Source organism: Cryptomeria japonica, chromosome 11, assembly GCF_030272615.1.
Source record: "Cryptomeria japonica chromosome 11, Sugi_1.0, whole genome shotgun sequence".
In the NCBI taxonomy this organism is placed as follows: Eukaryota; Viridiplantae; Streptophyta; class Pinopsida; order Cupressales; family Cupressaceae; genus Cryptomeria; species Cryptomeria japonica.
In genome coordinates this window covers 525,878,267-525,905,122 of record NC_081415.1, presented here as the reverse complement: position 1 = coordinate 525,905,122, position 26,856 = coordinate 525,878,267, and the positions used below count along the sequence as shown (strand labels likewise).

At 33.0% G+C, this 26,856-nt stretch overlaps 1 protein-coding gene across 1 annotated transcript; it reads right to left on the bottom strand.

The window, feature by feature from the left end:
* Window positions 1-302: 302 nt before the first annotated feature.
* LOC131860287 (uncharacterized) lies at window positions 303-25,598 on the bottom strand. The gene is made up of 3 exons (XM_059214675.1): window positions 25,207-25,598; window positions 11,831-12,012; window positions 303-628 (listed from the first exon to the last, which is right to left on the bottom strand). The coding sequence occupies exons 1-3, from the start codon at window positions 25,596-25,598 to the stop codon at window positions 303-305; spliced, it is 900 nt and encodes a 299-aa protein (XP_059070658.1).
* Between the last annotated feature and the right edge of the window lie 1,258 nt (window positions 25,599-26,856).

The following is a 26,856-nucleotide window of genomic DNA, read 5'->3' as shown; positions in this document are numbered from 1 at the left end:
TCATTATTTGCATTCAATTTAGTTTTATATAACCACTTAAAAGAAACAATATTTTTACCTTAAGGTAAAGGAACTAAATCCCAAGTTTTATTAACAAGCAAAGTATCATATTATTCTTGCATAGCTTTTTGCCAATGAGGTTGATTTTTATCTTTCTCAAAATAATTAGTATCATTTAAATTCATAATAGTAGACATCAAAGCATAATTGCAATAATTTATTCTTCTAACCTTAAGTTTATCCATTCTAGCTAAATAATCATCACTTTCTTGAATTGATGTCTTAAACCATTTAGGCTTCCTTTAAGAAGTAATAGAATCATCACTAGAAGAAGAATCATTAGGAGTATAATTATCATGATCATCATCACTATCACTTTTAGAAATAGATGAATTAGGAGTAGGGTTGAGAGAAGAAGTAGGATTTAGAGAAGGAGGTTTGTCCTCCACAACTACAACCTTACTTTCAACAAATTCATTATCTTGTACATTAGAACAATCATGAATACCATTTCCAACAATACAAATATCTCTAGCAACTTTATCTTTGTTAGTGATAGGATCGTAAAATCTATATGCTTTAGACCGTTCATCATAACCAACAAATATATATGGAGAAGATTTAGAATCTAATTTGTGCCTTTTTGTTTAGGTTTATAAACATAAGTAATGGAACCAAAAATCCTTAAATGCTTTAAATTGGGCTTTCTACCAAACCAAGTTTCTTTAAGAGTTATATCATGTAATGCTTTGGTAGGTGTTCTATTAATAAGATAAGTAGCACAAGCCATAGCTTCAGCCCAAAATATTCTTAGCATACAATAAACATCTAGTCATTTCAATAATGGTTCTATGCTTCCTTTCCGCTACATCATTTTATTGAGGTGTATAGGGAATCAAAAGATTTTGAATAACCATTAAATATATTATTAACATGTTCCTTACTATTATCATTTCTAAGGATTTTAATCTTAAAACCAGATTGCCTTTCAACAAAAATATGAAATTCAGTAAAAACATCAAGAACTTGATCTTTTCTATGAAGAAAATAAATCCAAGTTCTCCTAGAAAAATCATCAACAAATGTAAGTGCATACCTTGATCCTTGGATGGAGGTATTCTCTATGGTTCCCAAAAGGTGACTATGAACGAGGTACAATTTATGATTTGACCTCCATGATTGACCATGAGGAAAGAGCTCACTATGCATCTTACCACACATACATCCTATGCATACAATCTTAGAAGGAATAATGCTAGGCAATCCATCTGCCATATTTGCTTTTTGCATCAAGGCAATATTATTAGAATTTATGTGGCCAAGTCTTTCATACCAAACATTAAAATCAATGGTAGTAAGCAAAGAAAACTTCGAATGAGAAAACTCATAAGTTATCATTGTCCATTTTAGCATTAGCAATAACTTGGTTATGATTTGGATCAATGACATAACACATCCTTATAAAATTCAATCTTATAATCTTGGCAAAGCTTAGCAACAAAAAGAAAATTTGATTTTAATTTGGGAACATAAAGAACATCATTTAATTTACCATTAGGAACATTGACATCACCAATAGCTTCTACTTTACAAGTATAATTGTTAGCAAGTTGAACAGGACTATTTGAAGTATCCCGATGCATAGAATCAAAAATTTCTTTATGAGAAGTAACATGTTGAGATGCACTAGAATCAATAATCCATTCAAGAGGCTTTGAAACATTGTAACTACAAGTAAATGCATGATGACATGAATTACCATTATGATTACCTTTCTTATAATTAGGTTTATGTTGTTGATTATTTTGATTATTTTGGTTCATTGCCTTTTTACCATTTTGTTTCTTAAAACAATTATTAGTCACATGACCATCCTTACCACAATACGTACAATGGGGCCTCTTAGAATAATTATTCTTTTGATTATTATTAGAATTGTTATTATAGGATTTGGAATGAAATTTATTATTAAAATAATGATTATTATTAGATTTAAAATGATTATTATGATTTTGAGTTTTAGACATAAAAGCATGTTCACTACTTTTAAGAGTACAAAACTGAATTAATCTAGCTTCCTCTTGATGCAATAAATTATGTAAAATATCATAAGTTGATTGAGCAGCTAAACTAGGAATAACAAGTTGAGCATGAATATTAGTAATAAATTGTTGAAATTGATGAGGAAGACATTTTTTAAGAATAAGATGAATTAAACGTATATCAACTAGTTTAATTCCTAAACTAGTTAATTGACTATTAATAGAATCAAACTTTAATAAGAATTCATCCATGGATTTAAAATTTGTATACCTGACATCTTCGAGTTGATCTTGAAGCTGAATTTTTCAGGATTCATTTGAGCTATCATAAGTGGTTTTTAAAATTTCTCATGCTTCATATTCTTTTGTACAATTTCCAATAAGAACATACAACTCAGGAACCATCAAAAGACCAATTAAACCAAGTGCTTCCTCATTTTGAGTCTTCCATCTGTATTAATCGACTTGAGGAGCAGTTGAAGCAAGCTATGAGTTTTTATCAGTAGCAACATCCAAATGGTGCTTGAAATGAAAAATAAAAGAAATGTGTTTTCCATGAATGAAAATTACTGCTATTTAATTTAATTTCAGGAATTAATGTAGACATGATAACAAAATAATGAACAAATTATTACTAAAATTGAAAAAATACCTCCTTGTATTAAAAACGAAAAATTAACCACCTTGATTAAAATTGAATCAAATTTCATTAATAATTTTTAATTTTTTTAATCAAAAACTATTATTTTCAAATCTTTAATAATAAATTTGAACTTAAAAAATCTTTAATTTAAAACACTAAAAAAAACTTGATATTTTTTTTTTTTTTAAATTATAGAAAAAACTTTGAATTTATATATATTTTATTAAAAAACTTTAAAAATTTTAATATTAAAAGAAAACTATACTTATATTCTAAATAAAGTAAACTTTATAACTTATTTTAAATATAGCTTTTAATATAAATTTCTATGTGAAAGTTTTAAAGTATTTAAACTTTTAAAACTTCAATAAAGAAATATGAAATAATAAGAAAGAAACGTAAGAAAAAGAGATATAAAGAGGAACATTAGAGCAAAGCACGTGACAAGAATACATAATATGTTTCAAGGTAGAAGGAAAATGTAAAGGTCAGAATAAGCGAAAAAATGCACACAGATTGTAGAAAACGTTACAAAGAACAGAGACGTTATGTTATAATACAATGCATAAATAAAATATGATATGAGAGAAAAGGCGTTCAATAAGAGGGATAATGTAGGGATAAAAGACAGAGACGAAGGATAAGATAAAGGTTTGAAGAGGAGAAGAAGATACGAACCAAAAAAGAGACAAAGAGGGGCCCTTGTTCAAAGTGAGGAATGACATGCAATGAAGTGAAGACGGTGAAATATGATAAAAAAATGGTAAATATAATATATAAAGAATAGATTGATATTAAATAGAGATCAATAAAATATAGAATATCAACATTGATGAAATTTGCACTAATAAGAACAACTATTTAATATTAAATCTTTTCTACTGAAGAATAAATTATGAGATTTTAGCAAAACAAAATCACAGAGCTTATGGAGATTTTTAAGATGAGTTTGCAAATAAAATAGAAACACAAATTTATGATGTTAAAGTTTTGGCGGCAAGCCTTCCAAAACAAATATAAATTAAAGAATGCAAAAAAAGAGGTTAGAAATAGAGTTTTGGTGGCAAGCCTTCCAAAACTAAAACTCAAACTACAAACAAGACTTTGGTGGCAAGCCTTCCAAAGCTTAAAAAAAATTCTTTAAACTAGAATTTAAAAAGATTAAACCTAAAAAAAAAATTTAAAATCTAAAATGAAAACCTGCACAAAAAGGGTTAGAGAACAAACTTCTTCTCTTCTCTCAAAGAGTGCTTCCAAAAAAATGTGAGCTCCAAAATGAACAATGGAAACCTTCATCAACTCCAACTTAAACAAGGATTAGTAACCTACTCTGATACCATGCAAAGAAATACAAGAGCAAGAAAATGAAAAATAAATCCAAGTAAGTTTGTTGATTGAAGTAATATTACCAAAGTAGAGAGCAACTTGAGAGAAATCACCCAAAACTTGAAGAGGAGACACAAGAGCTTTTGAAAGGGGAAAAGCAAAGAAAAAACCCCTTCTGTATTATGAATGAAGGCAAAGCCTAAAGAGAAAAGAGAGAGAGATAGAGAAAGAAGCTCAATACAATGATATCCAAAGTGAAGAATGAGAGGAGAAACATCTCTTAAATAGAGATGAGGAGAGGAGATACAAAGTAACTCCCATATCTATGAATTCCACCATTCATAATATGTGTGTGCAATGTGTCAACATCCTATTAAGGAGGATAAACTAATATTCTTTAATAAAAGAAATGACTTGTCCTCACACATGTACATGAGGACAAATTACATGTAGAAATTCCAAAGGAATATCCCAATCTAAATACAAATAAATCAAATCATTTTAAACCTTTAAGCTAGTTTGAAATTGAACAAAGAAAGAAATATTACAATCATAATATGCTCGAACATTATTAATGGATTACAAAAGGATAAATAACATTTGATGATAAGGTACACCTACCTTGGTTTAGCAAAGCCTGAAGAACAGGGAATTGCAACCATTTCGGTTCATTCTATTCGTTTGCCAAAATTATTGTTAAACGTGAGAATAAGGCATGTCATACCTTTAGGGTTTAGCAATCTGCAATTTTGGGAACCAACAAACACATTGGTTCCTCTTCACACTATGACCTTCAAACAAGTGTCTTTTAGGTTGGTAGGGTCCCTTACACATCCCACAATCACCAAGCACAAGGCAAGTTAGTCTCTCATCCTTTACAATGCAAATTCTTCAACCTTACTACTCTTCTCTGACTGATACATGAAGATATCAAACCATTCAAAATATAATTGCATGTGAAAACATCCACATCTATCCCTTAAAGTTTAAGATATCATAGTAAACATAAAAACAAGCCATTCCACCAAGTTTTAGGATTTTCTATTGATGAAAGGCAAAGTTATGCATTTTTCTTGTTCATTGGTTACCCTAGGTAGGGTTTATACTAGTCTGAGAAGAAAATACTATAACTAGCTTATTTCTTAATGAATTTGAATGAGGCAAAAATAAATGGAAAGTAGATTCAATTTTATTTTATTCCCAATTGGTCTTAGATCATTTAATTCATTGTACAATATGTACCATTTGGTGCAATAGCCTGTAACTTTAGAAAAAATAGTCTTATAGGGTTGCCTATGATAAAATGACCATAAATTTCTCCAAACTCAATGAAAAACCACCCAAAAAAATTAAAATGAAAGATGATTCATCCCTCTATCAATCCCAATCAACCTCAAGACTGTACCAATCCATACAAATTTGTACCATGCAATAGAGCAACACAAAACGTGGAAAAGTGCAGAAAATTGTATGTTTTTATTGCTCAAACTTCAAAAACAAAACATTCAACCCTTGGGTTGTAAAATGTAGGCCTATTTATGCCCATACAATCATTTTTAATCATTCAAAATAACCCAAACTACCATCTAACAACTTTTTGAAAAGTTGACAAGAAAATGCAAAAAGTTGTCAAAACAACTTTGACAATATTTGACAACTTTGATAATTTTGAAGCGATTCATCCCAAACTTTAAAAAATGGGTCCAAGTGAACACTAATGGCCCAAGATTTCCTTATTAATATGAAAAAATATAAAATGAAACAAAAAAACAACTTTGACCATTTTGAGCACAAGGGTGTTCCTGTACCAAGTAGTCATTTAACTAAACCATTATGCTCTCATGAAATATAACCCATTAACAATATCCATTGTCCACATTATCATTTTTTCATTAATTTAATACATAGTAATGCTACTAATATGAAAGGCTCATTTTAATGCACCCAAACCAAATGTTCCTACTCAATAATCTCAACCACTAGACATCCATAACAACTCTAAGCATTATCATTAACCATTTGTCAATAGCAACAACCACATCAGTATTTACATATTTCACAACTCCTATTATAATTAATACAAATATCATCAATTACTCCAACATGAAACCATAATCGCTAATTACAAGAATCATTATTCCAATTATAGAAGATGTCTTACTCAAAGGATCGTCACCTATATACAATATCTACTCTAATAATGAACCATGGTCTCAAGCTACATTATTAATATCTAAAGTACACAATATTACAATGATATTTTCCAATTACAAGGGATACATGATATCTGCATAAGAATCCAAGCACAAGCTGAAGAAATAAATAATCCACATCCATGCACATAAACATATACGAAGAGAAAATCCAAATGGAAGAAGGCATCATACCACCCGACCATGTGGAACCAATAAGGTCCACCCCATGTTCTCCAAAGAATGACACAAGGTCCTACACACACCCTAAGTCTAGGTTGACACCTAACAACCAAAGGACATGAACATAACTGAAGACTAGCTATAAAAAAATATCCAAATCCACAACACAAGGCTCAACCATAAAGAACACTAGGATACATATAGGGAAGAGTTTCATCACATGCTATCAAAACAAAAAGGGATTTCTTGGGGTATATTTCCTTGGCACCCAATGATACCCATACAAAATTGTCTCAACCTTTGAGAGAATCAAAGGAGTTCATTCATGCCTATCCAAGGCCTTCCAAATCTCATCCTGAGCCTGGAATAGCACTCTAGGCCATGGGTGGGACACCACAAATCATTTATTATCTTATTAATGTGAAAACCTACTACCCAACCCAACTAGATTAATTTATTTAAGATTATCACTTGTTTACAAAATAACTTCCAATGAGATCTCCTAACAATCTAGACCCCGACACCCATTATAGGGGATCTCTTGGTGATCTATCTCTCATGACCTCGACACCCACTTGAAATCCACTCCCCCTATCATGTTCCTATACCTAGGTATAAACATAAACATACATGTAAGGATCTCCAAAAGAATCATATAATATATATCCAACCAAAGGCTTCATATCCAAAACCAGTTCATAATCATAATTCAACCCATAAACCAATATTTCAATAGCCTCAATATAATAATCCAACCATGGGATCGATAATATCAAAAATATGATACATCAAAATATTATTTCAACAAATCACAGCAAGGATATAATAGTCATTCTCAAGACCCTGACACCCACTTCAAAGGATCTCTTAGCGGTCTCTCTCTAAGCCATAATGTGAAACATATATCAAATCCTCAAAACCAAATTAATCAAAAACTGAAAAACATCACAAGGGAGCATAGTGAATCCAAAACCAAGCCTCTAGTGTGAAATAGACTCAAAAAATCAATAGGAAAAGATCAGTGACAACAAAAGGACACCATTAAAGAATTAATTGGCACATTTGCACAACATCTTAGTGCTTTAACATATTTATCTGGTGCATATACTATTCAAAATAGCATATTTAAAATAAATAAAATAGCGCATACGTAACAGGGAATATAAATGTCCTAGACGCAAGTAGAAATTTATGAGTAACTCAAAAAATCTCAAGATACAAAAATTCGGCTCTGAGCATAAATAAAAAATGACACTTACAACCAATATAGATTAATAATGACATCTCGATCAAAGGTACAATTCACAAATGCTAATCTCAAACCAACCCAACATAAAAGAATCCAAAACTCAAAAAAACTAGTAAACCGGATTAAGGAACGAAAATTCCAAAGGTACAATTTCATGGGAATCCACCACAAAGAAACCTTAGGAAAAGAGATTATAGAACCTCCCATATAAACAACAGATGCAAGAAAGATAATCATAGAGTCATGATCCCTCTAAAACATAATCCCTTCATGAAAATAGAATTCACACCCTTCATCCATCAACGGATTTAAAGTAGGGAACCATAAAATTCTAGAATACAAGAATATTATCTCAAGCATACAACAAACAATATTTTGAAAATAATCTTTTCTTGAAACAAAAATGCATAAAGACGTCTAGAACCACCAACCTGGTAAACGAAGAAATGGACAAAGTAAATGTGTAGAAGGGAAAGCACATCCAAGCCAAATAATCCACAACTAGCCAATCCTTCCAACACAATCACAGCAAAAACCCCAGATACAAGAACCAAACTTCAATCCTCACGTATTCACAGGAAATCCATTCCAAGACCATAATCTAGAAATCCCAAAAAAATTCCATCCAAAAAGAACCTCTTGGCAATCTCCAAAACTCCACATTTAAAATTATTAAAAAATCATACTTCATCACAGCCCAAATAAAAAATAATAAAAATAATAATAAAACTTACCAACCATTCATAAAAATCGAGATAAAAAAAATTAAATAATATTAATCTCTAAATACAACTCCCAAGGACCAATAGTAAAATGGAGTAAGTAAAATAAATAAATAAACAAATAGATAAATAATTAAATAATATTATCTCACAAACACAACACCCAAAAGGCCAATCATAACATGGGGTAAGTAAATAAATAAATAATTAATTAATTAATTAAATATTCAAAACAATAAATAATTAAATAAATAGTAATAAATAAACTATAAATAAATAAACCAAAAACAATAAATAAATAAATCGATCAATAAATAATGAATAAAACAATGAATAAAAAAATAAATGTATAAATAAGCATAAATACGTAACCTATATAATTCCACCAAATAATCATCAATTAATTATAAGCTCCCAAAATAAATATATATTTATATTTATTCACAACTAGTAACTACCATCATTTAATAATTTACACCAATGAGCTATACATAATAATTAATTAATTAATTTCCACAACTCCAAATAACCAATAAAATAAATAATCAAAAATTTCATATGTAATCATAAATACTCAAATAATATGATTTAAAATCAATACCATTAATATCTCCCACATACAAACATACTATAATATTAAAAATGCCCAATATAATAATCCATAAAATAATACTATTACCTTAATAATATAGGACTTGAAATATTCCCACATGAATAACTAATTACTCTCACACAAGGCTATGCACAACAATATATATTATCACTTCAATCATAAATAAATAATAAATCTAGAACCACAAGAGGACCCAACAAAAGAACTAAGGCTTAACACTAAAACTAACAAAACACCAACTAAGCCTAGATTGTGATAAGACCTCATGCCATCTTCGATCAACTTGCCATTGAGATTTGAGACACGCTCAGACCTGTGAAACTAGGTGGAGTTGATGTCTGGTACCTGCATCTTGCGAAACACCACAAGTATATATATATATATATATATATATATGTATGTATGTATGTATGTATGTATGTATGTATGTATGTATATGTATATGTATATGTATATGTATATGTATGTGTATGTGTATGTATATATATATGTATATATATATACATATATATATATACATACACATACACACACACACACACACACACACACACACACACACACACACACACACACATATAGGGATTAGAGACATGCTCAGACCTGTGAAACTAGGTGGAGTCGATGTCTAGTACCTGCATCTTGCGAAACACCACAAGTATATATATATATATATATATATATATATATATATATATATACCTACACGCACACACACACAAACACACACTTGCATATGTCATAGATAATCAAATAGGTGAAAGAGAGTTGTGACATCACACCTTGCTCATAAAAGAGTGGTATAACATCGTCCCTTCCACATCTGCAGCAGTATTACAATCATGGAAGATGCAACACCATCAATAACCTCAACATATCCAATATGAGCATGAAGTAGGGTTAGTACATAACATGATATCATCATCTACATAAAACCATAATGTATCAACTATCAATATGAAATTTATAGCAAAAGATAAATAATTATAAGAAATAAACATGGACCACATGTCCTAAATAGCAAAATAATCACGAAGCTAATCCTAAACCTAACTTCAATAATTAAAAAGAGAATAGAGTCAGCATCGCCATAGTAATTTAATAATGAATCCACTAATGTCAAAGAGAATGTCAATATAAAGAATGAAACAAGAGGCATCAAGATCATAAACAAGTCCATAAGTATCAATCACATCCTATCATAAATAATGAATCAAGGAGGGAAACTACACCATGAGGCTCTATGATGCTATTATGATAGGGTGGAGAGCAATATTTTGTTAGTTATTTTCCAATGGAATATAATTTCAAATAAAGAATATATGTGTTGTTTTGAAATTGGTGATTTGTGAGACACTTTATGGTGTTTGAGTTGATAAACATGTTAATTATTAGAAGAGAAAGACCTTATGTTATTCTTTTCTTATTGGATTGTCTCTAATAAAGATCACATGATCACTTTGAGATGGTAATCTTAAGAAATCTTTTTATATGTTTTTGATTAAGGTAAAAAAAGGTTTTGAAGGGGCCCCGAAACCCTTTACAATTTAAGCTTTAACAGAAAAAGCCCCACAAAGCCAACAAAACCGGCCAAACCCAAGAAGAAAAACTAATTGATTTTTTTCAGGGCATTATCCAGGGTGTTGCTAATCTCATGCAGTTCTTTGATGTTGTCCCTGAGATTTGGGAGATCCTTCGCAGAAGTAGCCACAACTTTCTTGACACTCGCCCTAGTCCTCTTGGCAGCACCACCAATTGGAGTAGCTTCACCACTACCAATCTAGATAGTCTCATCATCCATGTCAAGTTACACCACTGGCTTAGGAGAGCTAGTATGATTGAAGACCTTAGCAATATCCTCCAAATTTTTAGTGACAGCTGACAAGATATTCAGGATAATACCCATCAAAATTTTCATGGCCTCTCTCCCTTCTTCCAGTGATTTAACCTTCTCCTCCATATCATGCTTCCATTTTATCTGCTCCCTGTCGTCATTCTCCTTCTTCTCATCCGTATTTTTCTCCTTTTTTTCTAGGTTCTTCAAGAGTTCAAAGGTCCATCTGTCATAATCCAATCTCGCCTCGGTAATTTTTTTGAGGTTATCCAAGAATAACCCATTGTTTTCGTTGTCCTCGCTTAAACTTTCCTTAGTCATATTCTTCTCAGGTTCCTTGTTCCTTTCTCTCTTGGAATTCACATCTATTTCCTCGTTATCCTTGTAATCCACATCCTCCATGGGATGGTTGTTGTCCTTGCCAGGGCATTCGTTGTGGATAGGGTTTTCATTGTCAGACTCATTATCACCGCTTTCCTCCTCAATACCCACGTCCTCATCTTTCCAGCTGTCATCACCATCGGAATCATCTGTCTCCATATCACTGCCTTCTTTTTCCATTTCCTCTATTTCCATCCCAAGGGCATTCTTTCTTTTTTTACTACTATGTTTATTGAGGGACCTGGAAAGGGACCTGAAAAGGTAGTAGGGCAGGGATACCTTCTTGTCATGTCTAAAATGGTCTAAAAGAACAAAGTGGTAGGTGTGGGCCTTGGAGAAATGGCCCTCAACTACGATATATTCCATTATAGTGTTCAAAATCTAGCCCCATATTTTCTTGATATTAGCAGCTTCATAGTAACCTCATGTGGCTTTGCCGATTCTGTCCCTCTTTTTCCTTCTACGGGAACAGATTAACCGCGTTGTTGGAGAATTTAAGGTCTCTAAAAAAATTAAGCCCAATATGGGGCATCCCAATCACAATAGCTATGAGGCATGCATCCAGCTTGAACTTAACTCCATAGATTTTAAAGGAACCATTACACCAATTTTCAAAAATTTTGGTAATGGCAAGATTTACTCTACCTTTATCATAATCTGCAAGCTTCTCCATAAAGCCTGTGAGGGATCCTTTTTCTAGTTTCACCCACACCTTCGGCATCACTTTCCATGTTGATGGCTTATCAAGTTCCTCCCTCCTTAAATCTCCTCCCATCTTCGAATTCGGATTATCAACTCTGTTCCTCTGCAGACTCAGCACTCCTTTCCTGTAGTTACTCAAGATTTTGAACTGGGTGACCTATAAAGCATGCGATGTATTATAAGAAATGGTAGGGGATCTACCACTTTTCGAGGTGATAATTACCTTTCCATCAAAGCAAGAATTAATCATATGCTTTGTCATGATTATGCGGTCCTTCCCTTCCCATATATATGTCCCTTCTAAGGAGCTCTTTAGTGTTTATGTTGACATCTTCCTCATGCCAAATCATTAGGGAATCAGAGTTAACCCCTAGGTTCGCCAGACAATTTGCCACCGTATTTTTTTCTCTAAAGACATGTTGAATTATAATATCTTTAAAACTAGCAATAATTTCCTTAGCTTGCAAGATAATATTTTCAATTGACCATGATGGCTCTGACTCCCCCTTCAGACACTTAATAATATTAAGTGAGTCTCCTTCAAGCCATAATTTATCATGATTAAGATTCTTGGCTATAATTAAGGTGTTCAGGGTAGCAGAGGTTTCGGCAAAATGACTTGTTTGACTCCCCAAAGGACCAGCCACTACCACTAAGCAACTTCCAGCAGAATTCCTGACAATGCCCCCATATCCAGTTTTACCCGGGTTCCCCTTAGAGGCCCCATCAAAGTTGGCCTTAATCCACCCATGAGGAGGAAAAAACCAAAAGAGACCTTCTCTTCCCTTTTCCTTGCTAGAGGTGGTAGTGGAGAGGTTCCACCTATCTTTGAAGTCATCTTTAGCAACTGGTCCATGATCAGTGCCATAGATACATTCAAATATACTCCTATAAATTTTATCCACCACCACATCAGGAGTAGCACTTTTATCCCTAAAAATCCTATTGTTGTGCTCTTTCCAGATATTCTAGATAACATTCGGAAGAGTAAGTCTCCAAGTCTCCACAATCTTAGAATTAGAGTTGGGGCAGTGCCATTGTTGCCAAGTTTCCCCTAGGGAGTTCGGGAAAACCCAGCTCAAGTTCCACCTACTTAAGATGATTTTCCATATATCCTGACTAAATGTACACTGATTAAGAATATAGCAGGCAGTCACTTCTTCCCTGCAACAAAGAGAACACCTATTAGGAAAAACAAAACCTCTCTTTTGAAGGTTGTCCAGGGTTAAAACCTTGTTTTGGATGAAAATTCAAAAAAAGATATTAACTTTAGGAACTAACTTCTTATTCCAGACTTTAGCCCAAATAGGAATTTCTTCCACATATTCATTATGGATAGCCACAACAGAGGAGATAGAGTATTTCCCATCTGGGGTTTCCCTCCATATCAGTCTATCATCTTTGTTGTCTCTAGGAACTATAGTAGAGAGAGCAATCTGAAGGGACTTAAGCCCCAGACACTGCTGGTTAAAATCAATCCAATTCCCATTTCTCCAGTAGTCTCTGACCAACTCCCCAAACCTGCTTTTGAACCAATCTTTCCATTCATTAATGATTGGAACATCCTCTAGAGGTTTGTCCAAAATCCACCTATCTTCCTAAAATTTGATTCTCCTACCATCCCCAAGGTTCTAAGTTCATCCAGCAGCAGCCCAACTTTTAGCTGATTGAACAGCATTCCATATAGCTGAACCTTCAACAATAAAAGAATCATCTAAGAATTCTTCCTCAGAAGGTTGCATATAGAGATATTTGTTATTCCAGATGGAGTTCCATTCTCTTTCCTCCCCTTTCATTCTCTAAATTTGTTTGGCTAATAAAGCCTTATTCATGCAGCTAATATTCCTTAAACCCAACCCACCTGAGGCCTTAGGAGAATAGATTTTATTCCATGCAATTAGGGGAATTCTGTTTTTGACTTCCACCCCCAACCAAAGAAACTTTTTTTGGATTCTTTCAATAGCTTCTACAAATTTTTTGGGGATTTTGAACAAACTGAGAGCATAGACATGTAGGTTTTGGAGAGTGGCTTTAAGAAGAGTAACTTTGCCCGCTTGACTAAGGACAACCCCTTTCCAACCAGAAGGTTTTGAGTTAAATCTATCCACCAGCTTATTCCAGAAAGAATCCTCAAGCTTAATACACAGAGGAAGCCCCAAATAAGAAGAGGGAAGCTCAGAAATATTGCAACCAAGAATTCTTTCAATCCTCAGTTGCCTTTGAACAAGGGTGTTAATGAAGAACAAAGAACTTTTTTCCCAATTAATTTTTTGCCCGAGGCAGATTCATAAGTATTCAACACCTTCTTCATGTTTTTAGCTTCTAAGATGGTAGCTTCCCCCATAGTAATAGAATCATCAACAAACTATTCATGGGAGCAAGTGACATTGGATGAAGATGGTTTCAGACCCTTAAGATTGCCATCTTCCACATTTTTAAGAATAAATCTACCCAAACATTCAGCTAAAATGGTAAATAGGACAGGGGAAATGGGGTCCCATGTCTAAGTCCTCTAGAACTTTTGAAGAAACTAGATGGGGAACCATTGACAATAATAGCAAAATAGGAGGTTTCCATAATTTGAGAGCAAAGTTGAATAACTTTTTCACCAATACCAAACGCTTTCATGATCCTTAGGAGAAACTGCCAGTTCACTCTATCAAAAGCTTTAGCCATGTCTAACTTCAGGAAGAAACCTTGTTTATTCGCCACTTTAAAGGAGTGGATATTTTCATGAACAAATATGATGGAATCCAGAATCTGTCTACCAAGGACAAAGCCATTCTGCTGGACAGAGATAATTCTTGGAAGAATTTCCAACAACCTAGAGGTTAGAACCTTGGATAAAATCTTGTACACAAAGTTGCACACACTAATGGGTCTAAACTTATTCAAAGAGTCAGCACCTAAGATCTTCGGAATAAGGACAATGAAGGTAGCATTCAGTTACTTTAGGAGCCTTCTAGAGCCAAAGAATTCTTTAACACCATTGCAGATGTCTGTCTCCATGATATGCCAAAAATTTTGAAAGAAAAACATAGGAAAACCATCTGGTCTAGGGGATTTATCTTTTTATATGTTGGTTGAGGGTTGATTGTGAAATAAAAGAGCATAAAATGTGTAATAGTGAGAGAATTAGGGTTATGATTAAATTAAGATAATAAAACCACTAAATGAACTATTTTACCATTACATTAGGGGAGAGATGGAATCTAATAGATCTGACCTTAATGTCAATATTTTGATCAAATTTGAGGCCTCCTAAGTGGGGTCTTTCTTCCCTAAATTAAATTAAATTTAAATTGGTAAATATTAGGACAAAATAGTGAATTATTGAAGCAATTTGACAGAAACAATTAGCTACAGATGTCGTGCGTAGCCACCAACCTGGATCCAAGTAGAAGAGGATGAATCAAATTTGTTCCTAGAAGTTTGACTTGATTTTTTGAGACCGTGTTGCTCCTCTCCTTCATCCTCTAAATTTCTTGCCATTAAAAGGTGAACCAGCTCGTCTCTGTGAATCTTGTTGATCCTCCCAAACAGAACCTTGTACCTATTTCCTACATATAGAAAGAAGGGGTAAATTGTTAGGAATAGAGGTTTTCCTTAGTTCAAACCGTGATTTTGAAATTAACCATGAAATTGAATTGAAAAAGTAAATGAAGTACTATAGTAAAATGCTTTCCTTTTGAGGGAAAGGCTGGAAATGAATAAAAATGTAATGATATATCTTTAATGAAGCTTTGTTTGTTTTCACATGGAATTATGGTTTTATGTAGATGGTCTTCATAAAACATAAAACATGAATGTCATCTCTATGCTTGAATCTTGACTTCACTTTTGCTCCAATGCTTGATAGAAGACTATTTGCTTGCTCACTTGAATTTGCTAGAGTGTAATTGAGATCTTGAATGAGGTTAGGTGATTGATTAGATTTAAAATGAGAGGGGTAGACCTCCTTTTATACTTGTTGGTCAAAAAATAAAATGAACTTCTATCATGAGCCGACACAGGATCTAGGTCCCCACCCAAATTAGGTGACCAGTATGAGGCTCTAAGATGGGCCCTTTTTGAGAAGACCATGGCTCTGCATGGTCTTGGAAATTAGGGCTCTAGGGTCAAGGGGAGATATTGTAGACAAAGTGGAAGTGGTCAATTATCTAGTTTCTATAGGGAGAGTTGTCAAGCTTGTCTTAGTGGATGCAATCTCAAGGAACAAATACATTGGAGGCCTTGGGCCGGATATATGGGTATGACATGTCAAAAATACAGAAAAATATTTTTTATTTTTTATCTTTTCATTTATTTTTTACTATAATATACATTTCCAATTGAAAAATAAAATATTTCAACTTTTAAAAATGTCAATGATTTAATACTACATTCTACATTCATTTTTACCATTTTTGTTTATAAAATAGAATAGTCAATCTAAAACTATGGAGAGAAATACTACCGCTTAACAATCTTATAATTCACATCTTGTAGATAAAACTATTTAAAAATAAGAATGTAAACATCACAAAAATAAATTTTATTCAACCACTACAACACTAGGTTCCAGACAAATCAGAATCTTCTTATAATCAAATAGACAAGCATTAGATTGTAATCATTCTTCATATAGGAAATAAAAAGCAAATAAATTAATAATAATTCAAGAACATAAAATTGATAATGAGCACAATTGCCTGATGGAGTATAGAACAAGATGTAAAACATAATTTAAACAATTTTCTAAAACAACCTTGACAGTTAAAATTAACAAAATAAAAATAGGGAAAAGAGATAAAAATTGAATTTGAATTCCCATGTAATCAAGGAATACATGACCAACAACCCAACTCCAATAGCAAGGTTCATACATATGGAAAATTATTTATAATATGCATCATAATCATATTTATATCAAAACTAGAGCTAAGTACCATTATTTTTCTAATTTAAATTTTTATGTTTATTACACATATTCGTCAATTTCACTCTCAACTATGCATGTGCTAGGATAAAGACATTTATTATTATGATTTAATTAATTTGCACTCCTAGGATATATGTGAGCGTTCTTTTTTCCCACAAAAGAAAATATCAATAAGCTATTGCACTATAAAAGATTTTGACAACATAATAAGCTATTTACTAGCAATTGCACTATTTAGAAGTTAGTGGGAACATCAACAGAAAGCTAAGTGGGGGTTTGTATTGAATGAAAGTTTTCATGAAGATAATTAGAAAGATCAATTAAAGTTTGTAAAACCTTATTTATAATGCTTATGAATCTCAAGTTAATGAAATGTGGGCCATTGTTGGAGATGAAGTACCAAGAGAGCATAGGATCTAGTAAATAGAAACACCAAAATACTAATACAAAAGCAGTTACATGATGTGAAAATATTGTACTATTTTGAGTAACCAAGATATCGAAATAATATCCACATACAATAACACCAAGTACACTTATCTATGATTGATTCATTTTGTGTGGCTCATTTCACTTATCTATGTGAATGATTGCATTCACGTTATCATTGTTGTTAAAATATGATATGTTACTTACGAATTTCAGGGCATGATTATTGCTATATTTCGTTGAGTTGGATATTAATGTTGAAATTGAGATACTTTAGACATGGATTCTATTTTGATGATTCATTATGATGCATTATGTGATGTAAATTTATGTTCTGATGATATCATTTGATTACTGATGATGTAAAATTATATGTATTGCTTTCTTGCAGTTTACGGTAATAGGAATGATTCTGTATTACTCAATCGTGAGCTGCATACGACATCATGATTTCCTATCACTGGTTGGGATTAGAGACTTATATGTATATATGTATGTTTGTATACATGTTGTGGTGTAGGTACTAGACATCAACTCCACCTAGTTCCACAGGTCTGAGTATGTCTTTATAATTCCAAATCATAAAAGGAGATAGTGCAAGACCCAAATTATACCTAACCCTGGCCATTGTCCTATTTTATGGACAATTACCTAATTTTTATTTTATCCTGGGAAATTTGTCATGTGGACAATACTTGATTACCTAATTGTTAGTCGAGACTCTTGTTTACATGTTGGCACTACTTTTAATTTATTTGAGTGTGATGTATTTTATGCAATTATTAATATTAATTATAGCCTATGTGTTGTAAATTAAATTAAAATTAATTTATGATTATTACATCTTTAAATAAAATTTTGATTTAAAAAATATATTTTAATATTGAATAATATTTCATAAATGATTTATGATTTATTGTTTATTATTTTTATTTATTTATTATTTATTATTGTTTATTATCTTTTGTTTATTATTTATTGTTTATTGTTTATTATTTATCGTTTATTATTCATTATTTATCGTTTATTAGCTATTATTTATTGTTTATTGTTTATTGTTTATTGTTTATTGTTTATTGTTTATTATTTATTGTTTATTATCTATTGTTTATTATTTATTGTTCTTTTATTTATTGTGTATTATTTATTGTTTTGATTTATTATTTATTATTTAATGTTTATTATTTATTGCTTATTATTTATTGTTTATTATTTATTATTTATTATTTATTTTGCAAGTGGTTATTTTATTACTTATCTATTTTACTTTGATGTGGAACTAATTGTTGGATCTAGGGGGAAACTAGTTGTCTTATTGTGTGGATAATTGTATTTTAATTATTTATTTACTTATTTATTCTTTTTTAAATTTTTGAGGAGTTAATTTTTTATAGAATTTGTAATTGGTGATTTATTATTTGTTAATATTATTTGATTATTTTTATGGGAATTATTATTTTGGAATCTATTTAATATTATTTAATATCTATCTATTATTTATTTAATATTTTTTAGGTTTAGGGTTTTTTATTTTTGTGTGCTTTATTTAGGTATTCGTGTTTTATTTATTAGGTTTTTTATGAGAATTTATTGGGATTTTATTATTACTATTATTTTCTTTTGAAGTTTTGAAAGAAGAATTTTTTATGCATCTTTAGGGAGAAAATTTGCAGACAGGAATTTGCAGTTTTTCAGATTTTTGTTCAAGCATGGTTGGAATTTCTTGAGTTGGAATATTTTGAAGACTTGGTTGCTAATTTGAGAAGATTTTGTGTTTTAGAATTCGTCATCGACATTCTCTTCTCTCTTTTTTTCTTTCACAAGTTTTCAAGTAGGTATTCATTTTACTCTTGATTTATGTAATTTGATTTCAATTGGTTATTTGGGGGAATTGGGGTTTGATTGAATTATATTCATCATCTGAGGTTGTGTTCTATTAGGGTTTGCATGAAATTCATAATTTATTTTTGTAAACTAAGCTTGATTTTATGTCTATGTTGGTTATTTTATTTGTGGATTTAATATTGCCTAAACCTTAGGTGATAGGTTATCTAGGAAAACTTAGGGGGAGTGGCTCACTATGGGGCTCGAGCCCAGAAGTGGCTGCCAAGATAACCCATAGGTGAGTTTAATAATAAGTGATAATATAAATAAACTTTGGTTTGGGTTTACACATTAACAAGATAATTATGTTCCCCACTCATGCCTCATGTGGTCGTATAGGTAGAGGGTGAGTTTGGGAAGGCATGTTCATCTATTAAGATGTTGAGCTGGAAAGATCGTGCATTGCCTTGTCCTCATGAAAGGAATGTACGGTTCTGCATGAGTTGTTAAATGGGGGTCGAGGTCTAGAGAGACTACCAAGATAACCCATGTTGAGGCTATGTGATGACACTTCCCTTTTGTATCTCCTATTTTCCTATTGTGTCAACCTTACATGAAACCCTCTAGGAGTTTCTTTAGATGCTCCTTGATGGTTTTGTGTGTTATCTATACTTTCATTTCTTGTGTTACGGTATCTTTTGTCTTTTGGAAGTATGCATGTTCTGATTATCCACCCTAGCCTGTTTGTTTGTGTTTGGGGCCTTGTATCTATCTCCTAGCATGAGAGGAGGGCCTATGGGTACCATATGGTTGGGTGGTGATGCTTTTTCTACCCTTTGGGAATACCTTGGAGGACTTACATGTGAGTGGCCAGTGGACTTATTCCATATGTTTCAGTGTCTTCATATCTTGGTTATGAGATGATCTACCTTTATGATGTAATTTGTAATGTATCTTCCAACATGGTGTAAAAGACATGTTACAATTTGCATAATTGTATTTGTAATCAAGATTCCATTTACCTTATTCCAAAAGTAAAGGGATTTTAGAAATATACGTGTATAAATGGATGTTTTGTGTGTTTACGAGTTTATATGTTTTGCATGTGTTCTTACCATTAATATATGCTTATCATAGGAATATTTCTTTTGGTGTTTTAAAATGAACATAGAATAGATTTTTATGCATTAAGTTAGAACTTTAATTAGAAAAAAAAAATTGCTATGAAATTGAGTTATTAGTTGTCTAATTCTCTGGGTTCTTGGGAAGAGGCTTTACATAATCTTTTCAAATAAATAACAATAAAAAATAGTTTTTTTGGAGTCATTTAATAAATGCAATCACTTGGAACCATGAACACTGTGGGGCATGCCCAGTCAAATGAGCACAACCCTAAAGGTGTCAACAACTCTCTTTTCAAGAGTCTCAAGCTATAATTTCTTCCTATGTTTTTAGACAAAAATAATATTTATCACCTACAACTTACACTCCATCTACCATTCTCTATTGTTATTTTCCTTGTGTTGCACAATGCCGATCCATTAAATTATTGTAATTGAATAGATTTGTAGAACAACTCACCTCTTCCGTTTCAATAAAAAATCTTATTTAAGTTCAACTTATTATCTTTGTAAAGTTCCAACATTAGTGTATTGAAAATTTGAATATTAATCATAATATCCTCTATGTTTGCAATTGATCTCTAGATGCTCCTACTTTATAGGTGTTGATAATTTATAAAACATAACATTAAAGTAAAAGTGCCATAGATTATGTATGAGACTCAATTTCATAATAATACCTTCAAAAAAAATTAATGATAGAAAAATCAACTACATTGTTAAAGATTGGTGCATTTGATTAAAATCATGCAAAAAGTGAAATAGTGAATGCATGACATAAATCTAGTTCCCCATGAACACCTGAGTGTGCACTCATAGGGATTACAGTGCCCTTTGGCAAGGGTTATGTTCTTCAAACCACCCACAATGGTGAATTTAGACAATGCCAATATACATAATGTTTTTTTTTGGTCGGTAAAGGCAAAGCCATATTTGTATTAATTAGTGTAAATACATATGATTACCACTGAATTTCAAGATATTCAAAAAATGTCTACTCTTAAAGAGCACAGAGGTCCCTCGAAAACCAGAACCTCTAAACTTAAGGTTTAGCCATTTTCTAAACCATTTAAGGTTTGATAGTCTAGAAAAGCAAAAAACATAATTACTGATAATGTCCAAATTCAACGACCTAGTCTCAGAGTTTTTGAACTTAAAATTTAAGTCTAATAAAAATATACAAGGATGACTGCATTTCCAGTAAACTAAAGGAGGTATCCATAGAAAGCGTAGCTTGAGGAGGGAATGTCCGGTTGAGGAGGTTGGTTCCTAGGATGGCCTTGGCCTCTGCTTGCTGGAGAGCTCCAACCACAACCCTTGCTCCTACGACCTCTGCTAGAGCCTCCTCTGCAACTCTGTTCTGGTTTAGGATCTGTTTCTACAGCAAGCATAGGCAGGAAACCATTCATCCTTGCAAAAAGGAACAGAATCTCCTCTTTCCCTTCAGCCTACGGATCTTCACCTAAAAAATGTCATTTGAGGTAGCTCAGCCCTACACTAGCAAACTTTCTGTGCCTATTCAATTCTTTATCCTCCAAGTCCAGAAGGAATGGGTAATAGTTGATGAGAGCTCAATGAGTGTTAAAAAGGATTCGATCGCTAGGTTTGGGCGCACCAAAGTCGTAGATGGCCTTGTTCATAACTTTTTGGAGCTCTTGAAGAATTTCAACTGGGAAGAGTTCCCTAGTAAGGTTCCAAATTAATTGCTTGGAAAGCTTCTGGTCTAGCAGAGATGCCACAAATCTAGATGAAATGCTGGTGTTGTCTCTTAGGTATTCATCTCTGCTCAAATGAGCGCTCCCCAGAATCAATTTGACTGCTATAAGAACTGGGGGGTCTAAGTAAATGAGGAGATGCTTGAGTCTCAGGTCCGTAATCTTCCTAAAAGAAACTTGGCGAGTAGAAGCACCAAGTGATATGGGGGTGTCTGCGCCAAAGCAAGAAACGGGCCTGGGATAAACACTCATAATGAAACCGAATCGGGGCTCGGAAGACATGGTGACCGTGAGCAGGGGCAAGCAAGAGGAGAGCCAGAGAACAACCTGTGGAGACGAAATGAAAAAGAGAAGCGATGAAGGACTCTTCTGTAGGAAGATGGGCGCACAACTCAATGTGCAATGATGGGGAAAAAGAAAGCAATTAAATCTCACGCGAAGGTGGCGGAGATTAAAATGCGGACAGAGAGATTAGCCTATGGACAACTCATGCAAGGACAAGGAGGCGGCGCTCACCAACTGGAAATTCGTAGGTCTCGTATTAATGTTGTCAGTTTGTCTACTTGGCTTAACCGGACCCACCTTGCATCCCAAGGTTAATTGAATGGTTAGTTTGAAAAGGAAAGTGACCATTGGTGTTAACCGCCAAGAGGAGGGCGGGTAAGGAATTTTTGAATTTGATTTATGCATTCCTCCAGTCTGCTAGCAAGCAGTGTCTCGCACCTTATCAAATTGGTCTTATTAGCTTGGTCAATCTAAATTAGCAGATGCTAAGATTCCTATGAGCACCAGTGAATAAAGGTTCCTAAAGCTGCAACTTTTGATAGAGCATCTGCCTCTGCATTTGCTTCTCTATAAATATGTTTTGCCTCGAAGTGTTCAAAACTGTTTAGGATTTCTAGAATTCTTTCCAATAAAGCTTGAAGCCTATAATTGGGGGTTGTCTTCTTCCTTATAGCATTAATTGCTATCTCCGAATCTCCTTCCACTGAAACACTTTTGATACCGTGGTTGATGCAGTCTTGCGGGCCTAATAGTAGAGCGGTAAACTCTGCTATGTTATTAGTGTCTGGAGGGATTGGTTTTGCCATTTTCCCGATGATTGCTCCTGATTGGTCTCTGATGACATAGCCTATTCCGAAGGGGCCTGTATTACCTTTGGAGGCCCCATCAAAATTCAGTTTCACCCAGTCTGGCTTCGGGGGAGACCAGATTGCATCTTTCCTTGTAATTGAATTATTGAATGAGATTTTTTGCACATTTAATTTTGTAATCTAATTAAGAGTCTATGAGCTTAAAAAAATATTCAACGCAACTCAATGGAATATGTGAGATAGCTTTGCTTGAGTAAAAAAATTTCAAATTTGTTTGAGGGACAATTGATTGTAAAGCATTAATGTTCAACTTTGTGCCATGTTGTAAAAAAGAATCACTTTTCCATGACACAAAAAAAATAACTTTTCACTCTTCACCGACATAATAGTCTATAAAAATGAAAACTAAAAGGATGAAAATATAGACTAAATTAATCTTAATCTATATGATTATGCCAAGAAACATTAGCTTTGATGCCATTGTGATACAATAATCTTAATCTTAATCTTAATCGAATATCTAAATTTAATTCTCCATAATGTCCTCTTTTTTTATGTTTTAACTAGTTGAGATTCTCTAGAAAATTAAGAATTAACACATGACAAAATAAAGGTGAGCATAAAGACATTCAAATTTCAATGTATGCTGCTGCAGAACTGAACTAGACTAGATTATTGCCTTGACTTCCATTCCAAATTATCAGTGTGAACACCTCTTCATCTGCATTCAGCATTCTTTTTTGAGTGAATACAGAGATTTATCCCTCAACCTCCAATATCTTCAATTTACAAGAACAATTTTGGACAGCGGCTAACAAAATAACAAGTTCGAATAGAAAATCCCTCAACCTCCAATATCTTCAATTTAAAATTGGGCATAATAACATTGCAGAGGAAGGAACCCCCGAAATGACAGTATTAACAATTTATATATTGACAGTATTAAGCAAGAAATATCTTAGAATAAAATATTAAAAATAATTCAACACAAGATATATAATAAAAAAACATGTCTTATTGATAACTGGAAGTAAAAGAAGTAATATTTCAATTTTTCAAAGACAACAGGAAGCAAAATAAAGAAGATACTTAAAATTATAAAGACAATTAAAGATTTTCCCAAGTGCATGCATCTTTAATAGACACGTTTGATGATGTTCCATGCGCCTTAGCTAGTCAACAGTTGCCTCTAGTTCTGATCAGCAGCCACTCTTCTCATCTGAGCTATCTTATTCTCTTACAACTTCCATGTTATCTGGACTTACATGATTTGGTTAGGCAGGGGTCTTATAGGAGGGACTTAAACTCTATTTTTAAGGAAGAAGTGGTTCCATGGAGATTTTTTTTGGAGATTTTTTTTAGGCTACAGGATTATTTGGAATCTGCTCCTAAAAAATATCTGCAGCACCAGCTCTAGTTTTTAAGAAGCCCCTTCCATGAGACCTCAACCTTATTTTCTTACTTTCTTCTATCGACTTTTTTCAACCACTAAACCTCTGACTTTTTTCAACCACTAAACCTCTGACCATCTTTATTTTAATTCCAGTATGTCCGAATGTTGAATAGGTCTTTATAGTCCCCCTCTAATCAGCCAATTACTATCTTTAGGCAATTGCTATTAGCCCACTCTCATAAAAGGGTTCTCTCCTATTATCGTACTTCTGTGTTTTATGGAATTCGCATAATTTTTCTTCATTTAGTAGTCACTGACTATAAGACGTGGGGACTAAATATAAGAACAATTCAAGACAATTGTCTTGCTTTTTATTTGAAAAAATATATATACAATTTATTCTGGGATCCAAAGATCCATCTGTGGAAAGCTTAGATCTTCCAACATCATCTGTGGAGTGCTTCCATTTGAAAGAAAGGATGAGCACCAATTTTGGGGAGAGCGACAATATCAGGAAGAGCACTGAAAATTGCTGCATCTTGTGGAGTGAGATTGTTGGATGGAAGAGGTGTTGGTGTTGGTGTTGGATGGAAGAGGTGTTGGTGTTGGTGTTGGTGCTCTCCTCTGGAGGATCATGGGTTGTATCCGGAAGAGGAATAACCCTCAATGGAAATGCCAAACGAATAGGAGCAGTGAACAAGAAGCCCAAAGTAAGCAGTGAATGCAAGGCCTCATCATCTGTGGAGTGCTTATATCTTCTGGGATCCAAAGATCCATCTGTGGAAAGCTTAGATCTTCCAACATCATCTGTGGAGTGCTTACATATTGATATTGGAGAAATCAAGAATCGGATCCATTTTAAAGAAAGGATCAGCACCAATTCTGGGGAGAGCGACAATATCAGGAGGAGCATTGAAAATTGCTGCATCTTGTGGAGTGAGATTGTTGGATGGAAGAGGTGTTGGTGTTGGTGTTGGTGTTGGTGTTGGAGGATCCATCTGCACAGGGACAATTGGAGGAAGAAAAGATGAGCCAATGAAATCCTCTTCAAATTTCTGCCCGTCTTCAGAGTAGATTATGATGATAACTCTTGAGCCGCACAGTAGAGAGAGCTCATGAGCTTTCTTCAACAGTCCTTTCTTCCGCTTCAAAAATGTCTGTCGCTGCTTCTTCTTGTCTGCCCTGTAAATGGCCAGAAGCTTTCTTCGACCCATTCTATTCTATTCTATTCTATTCTACTCTATTCTATGCTATTCTATGCTGCTCTTGCTCTCTATTCTATTCTATGCTATGCTGCTCTTGCTCTTGCTCTCATTCTCACACTCGCTCGATTTGTTGCAAACAATGACTGAATCTCAGAATTTATATACTTTACTGGTGGACTGGACTTTCATGCAATTGGAGTAAACAATATTTCTTAAAATACAACTGGAAATAAACAATATTAAAAATAATCTTAAAATACAACTGGAAATAAACAATATTAAAAAATAATCTTAAAAGACAACTGAAAATTAAAAATATAAAAAATAATAAGTAATACAGTACTTCACGCTCCAGCAAGAAGCAGTCATTACTTTTTTTTCCTTTTTTTTCCTCATTTTTTATTGACTGTTTAGTATGTAGATTTGATCAGTTTGTGTCTGTAGTTCAGTTATAAGTGTAATAAACTAATTCAGTTTGTGTTTGTTGCATTTGTTGGATTTTTCTAGTTATTTTTAATATAATTTGATAATTAAATATTAGATTTGATCATGTGTCTATAGTTCAGTTATAAGTGTAATAAACTAATTAAACAAGCTAAATGTTTATGTTTGTTGGATTTTCTTAATTATTAGTAATATAATTTGATAATTAAATATTAAAATTAAATTTCAGTATTTAGTTAAAAAGCTAATGATTTTTTGTTTTTTTTTCAATAAAAGTGGGCAAGCCACTAAACTTTTTTATTATTCATAAAATATTTTTACATCAGGTTCAGAAAGGCATACCGGTAGGAAAAAAACCTGCAAGAAAACCTCCGGAAAAACTCCAGCATAACAACAGCCAAAAAAACTACATATCTGCATAAAAAAAAACCATACCACCAAAAAACTCCAAGATAAAAAGTCGTCAGTTATACAAAAACCAAGAACTAGTGCTCTCCTCTGGAGGATCATGGATTGTATCCGGAAGAGGAATAACCCTCAATGGAAATGCCAAACGAATAGGAGCAGTGAACAAGAAGCCCAAAGTAAGCAGTGAATGCAAGGCCTCAAAAACAACCCAAGCTTTGTCCACATACTGATCAGAGACCAGATACATCAGAAAATCCATAGAAGGTCGTGTATCTTCCATGGTGTCATATATCAGCCCCATTCTTAATTCATACAATAATTGACCAAACCAACCATTAACCATGAGCTCATGGCGAGGAAGAAACCCACCATAATAAAAAGACCCCACATCAAAATGATAATCAACCAATGCAGA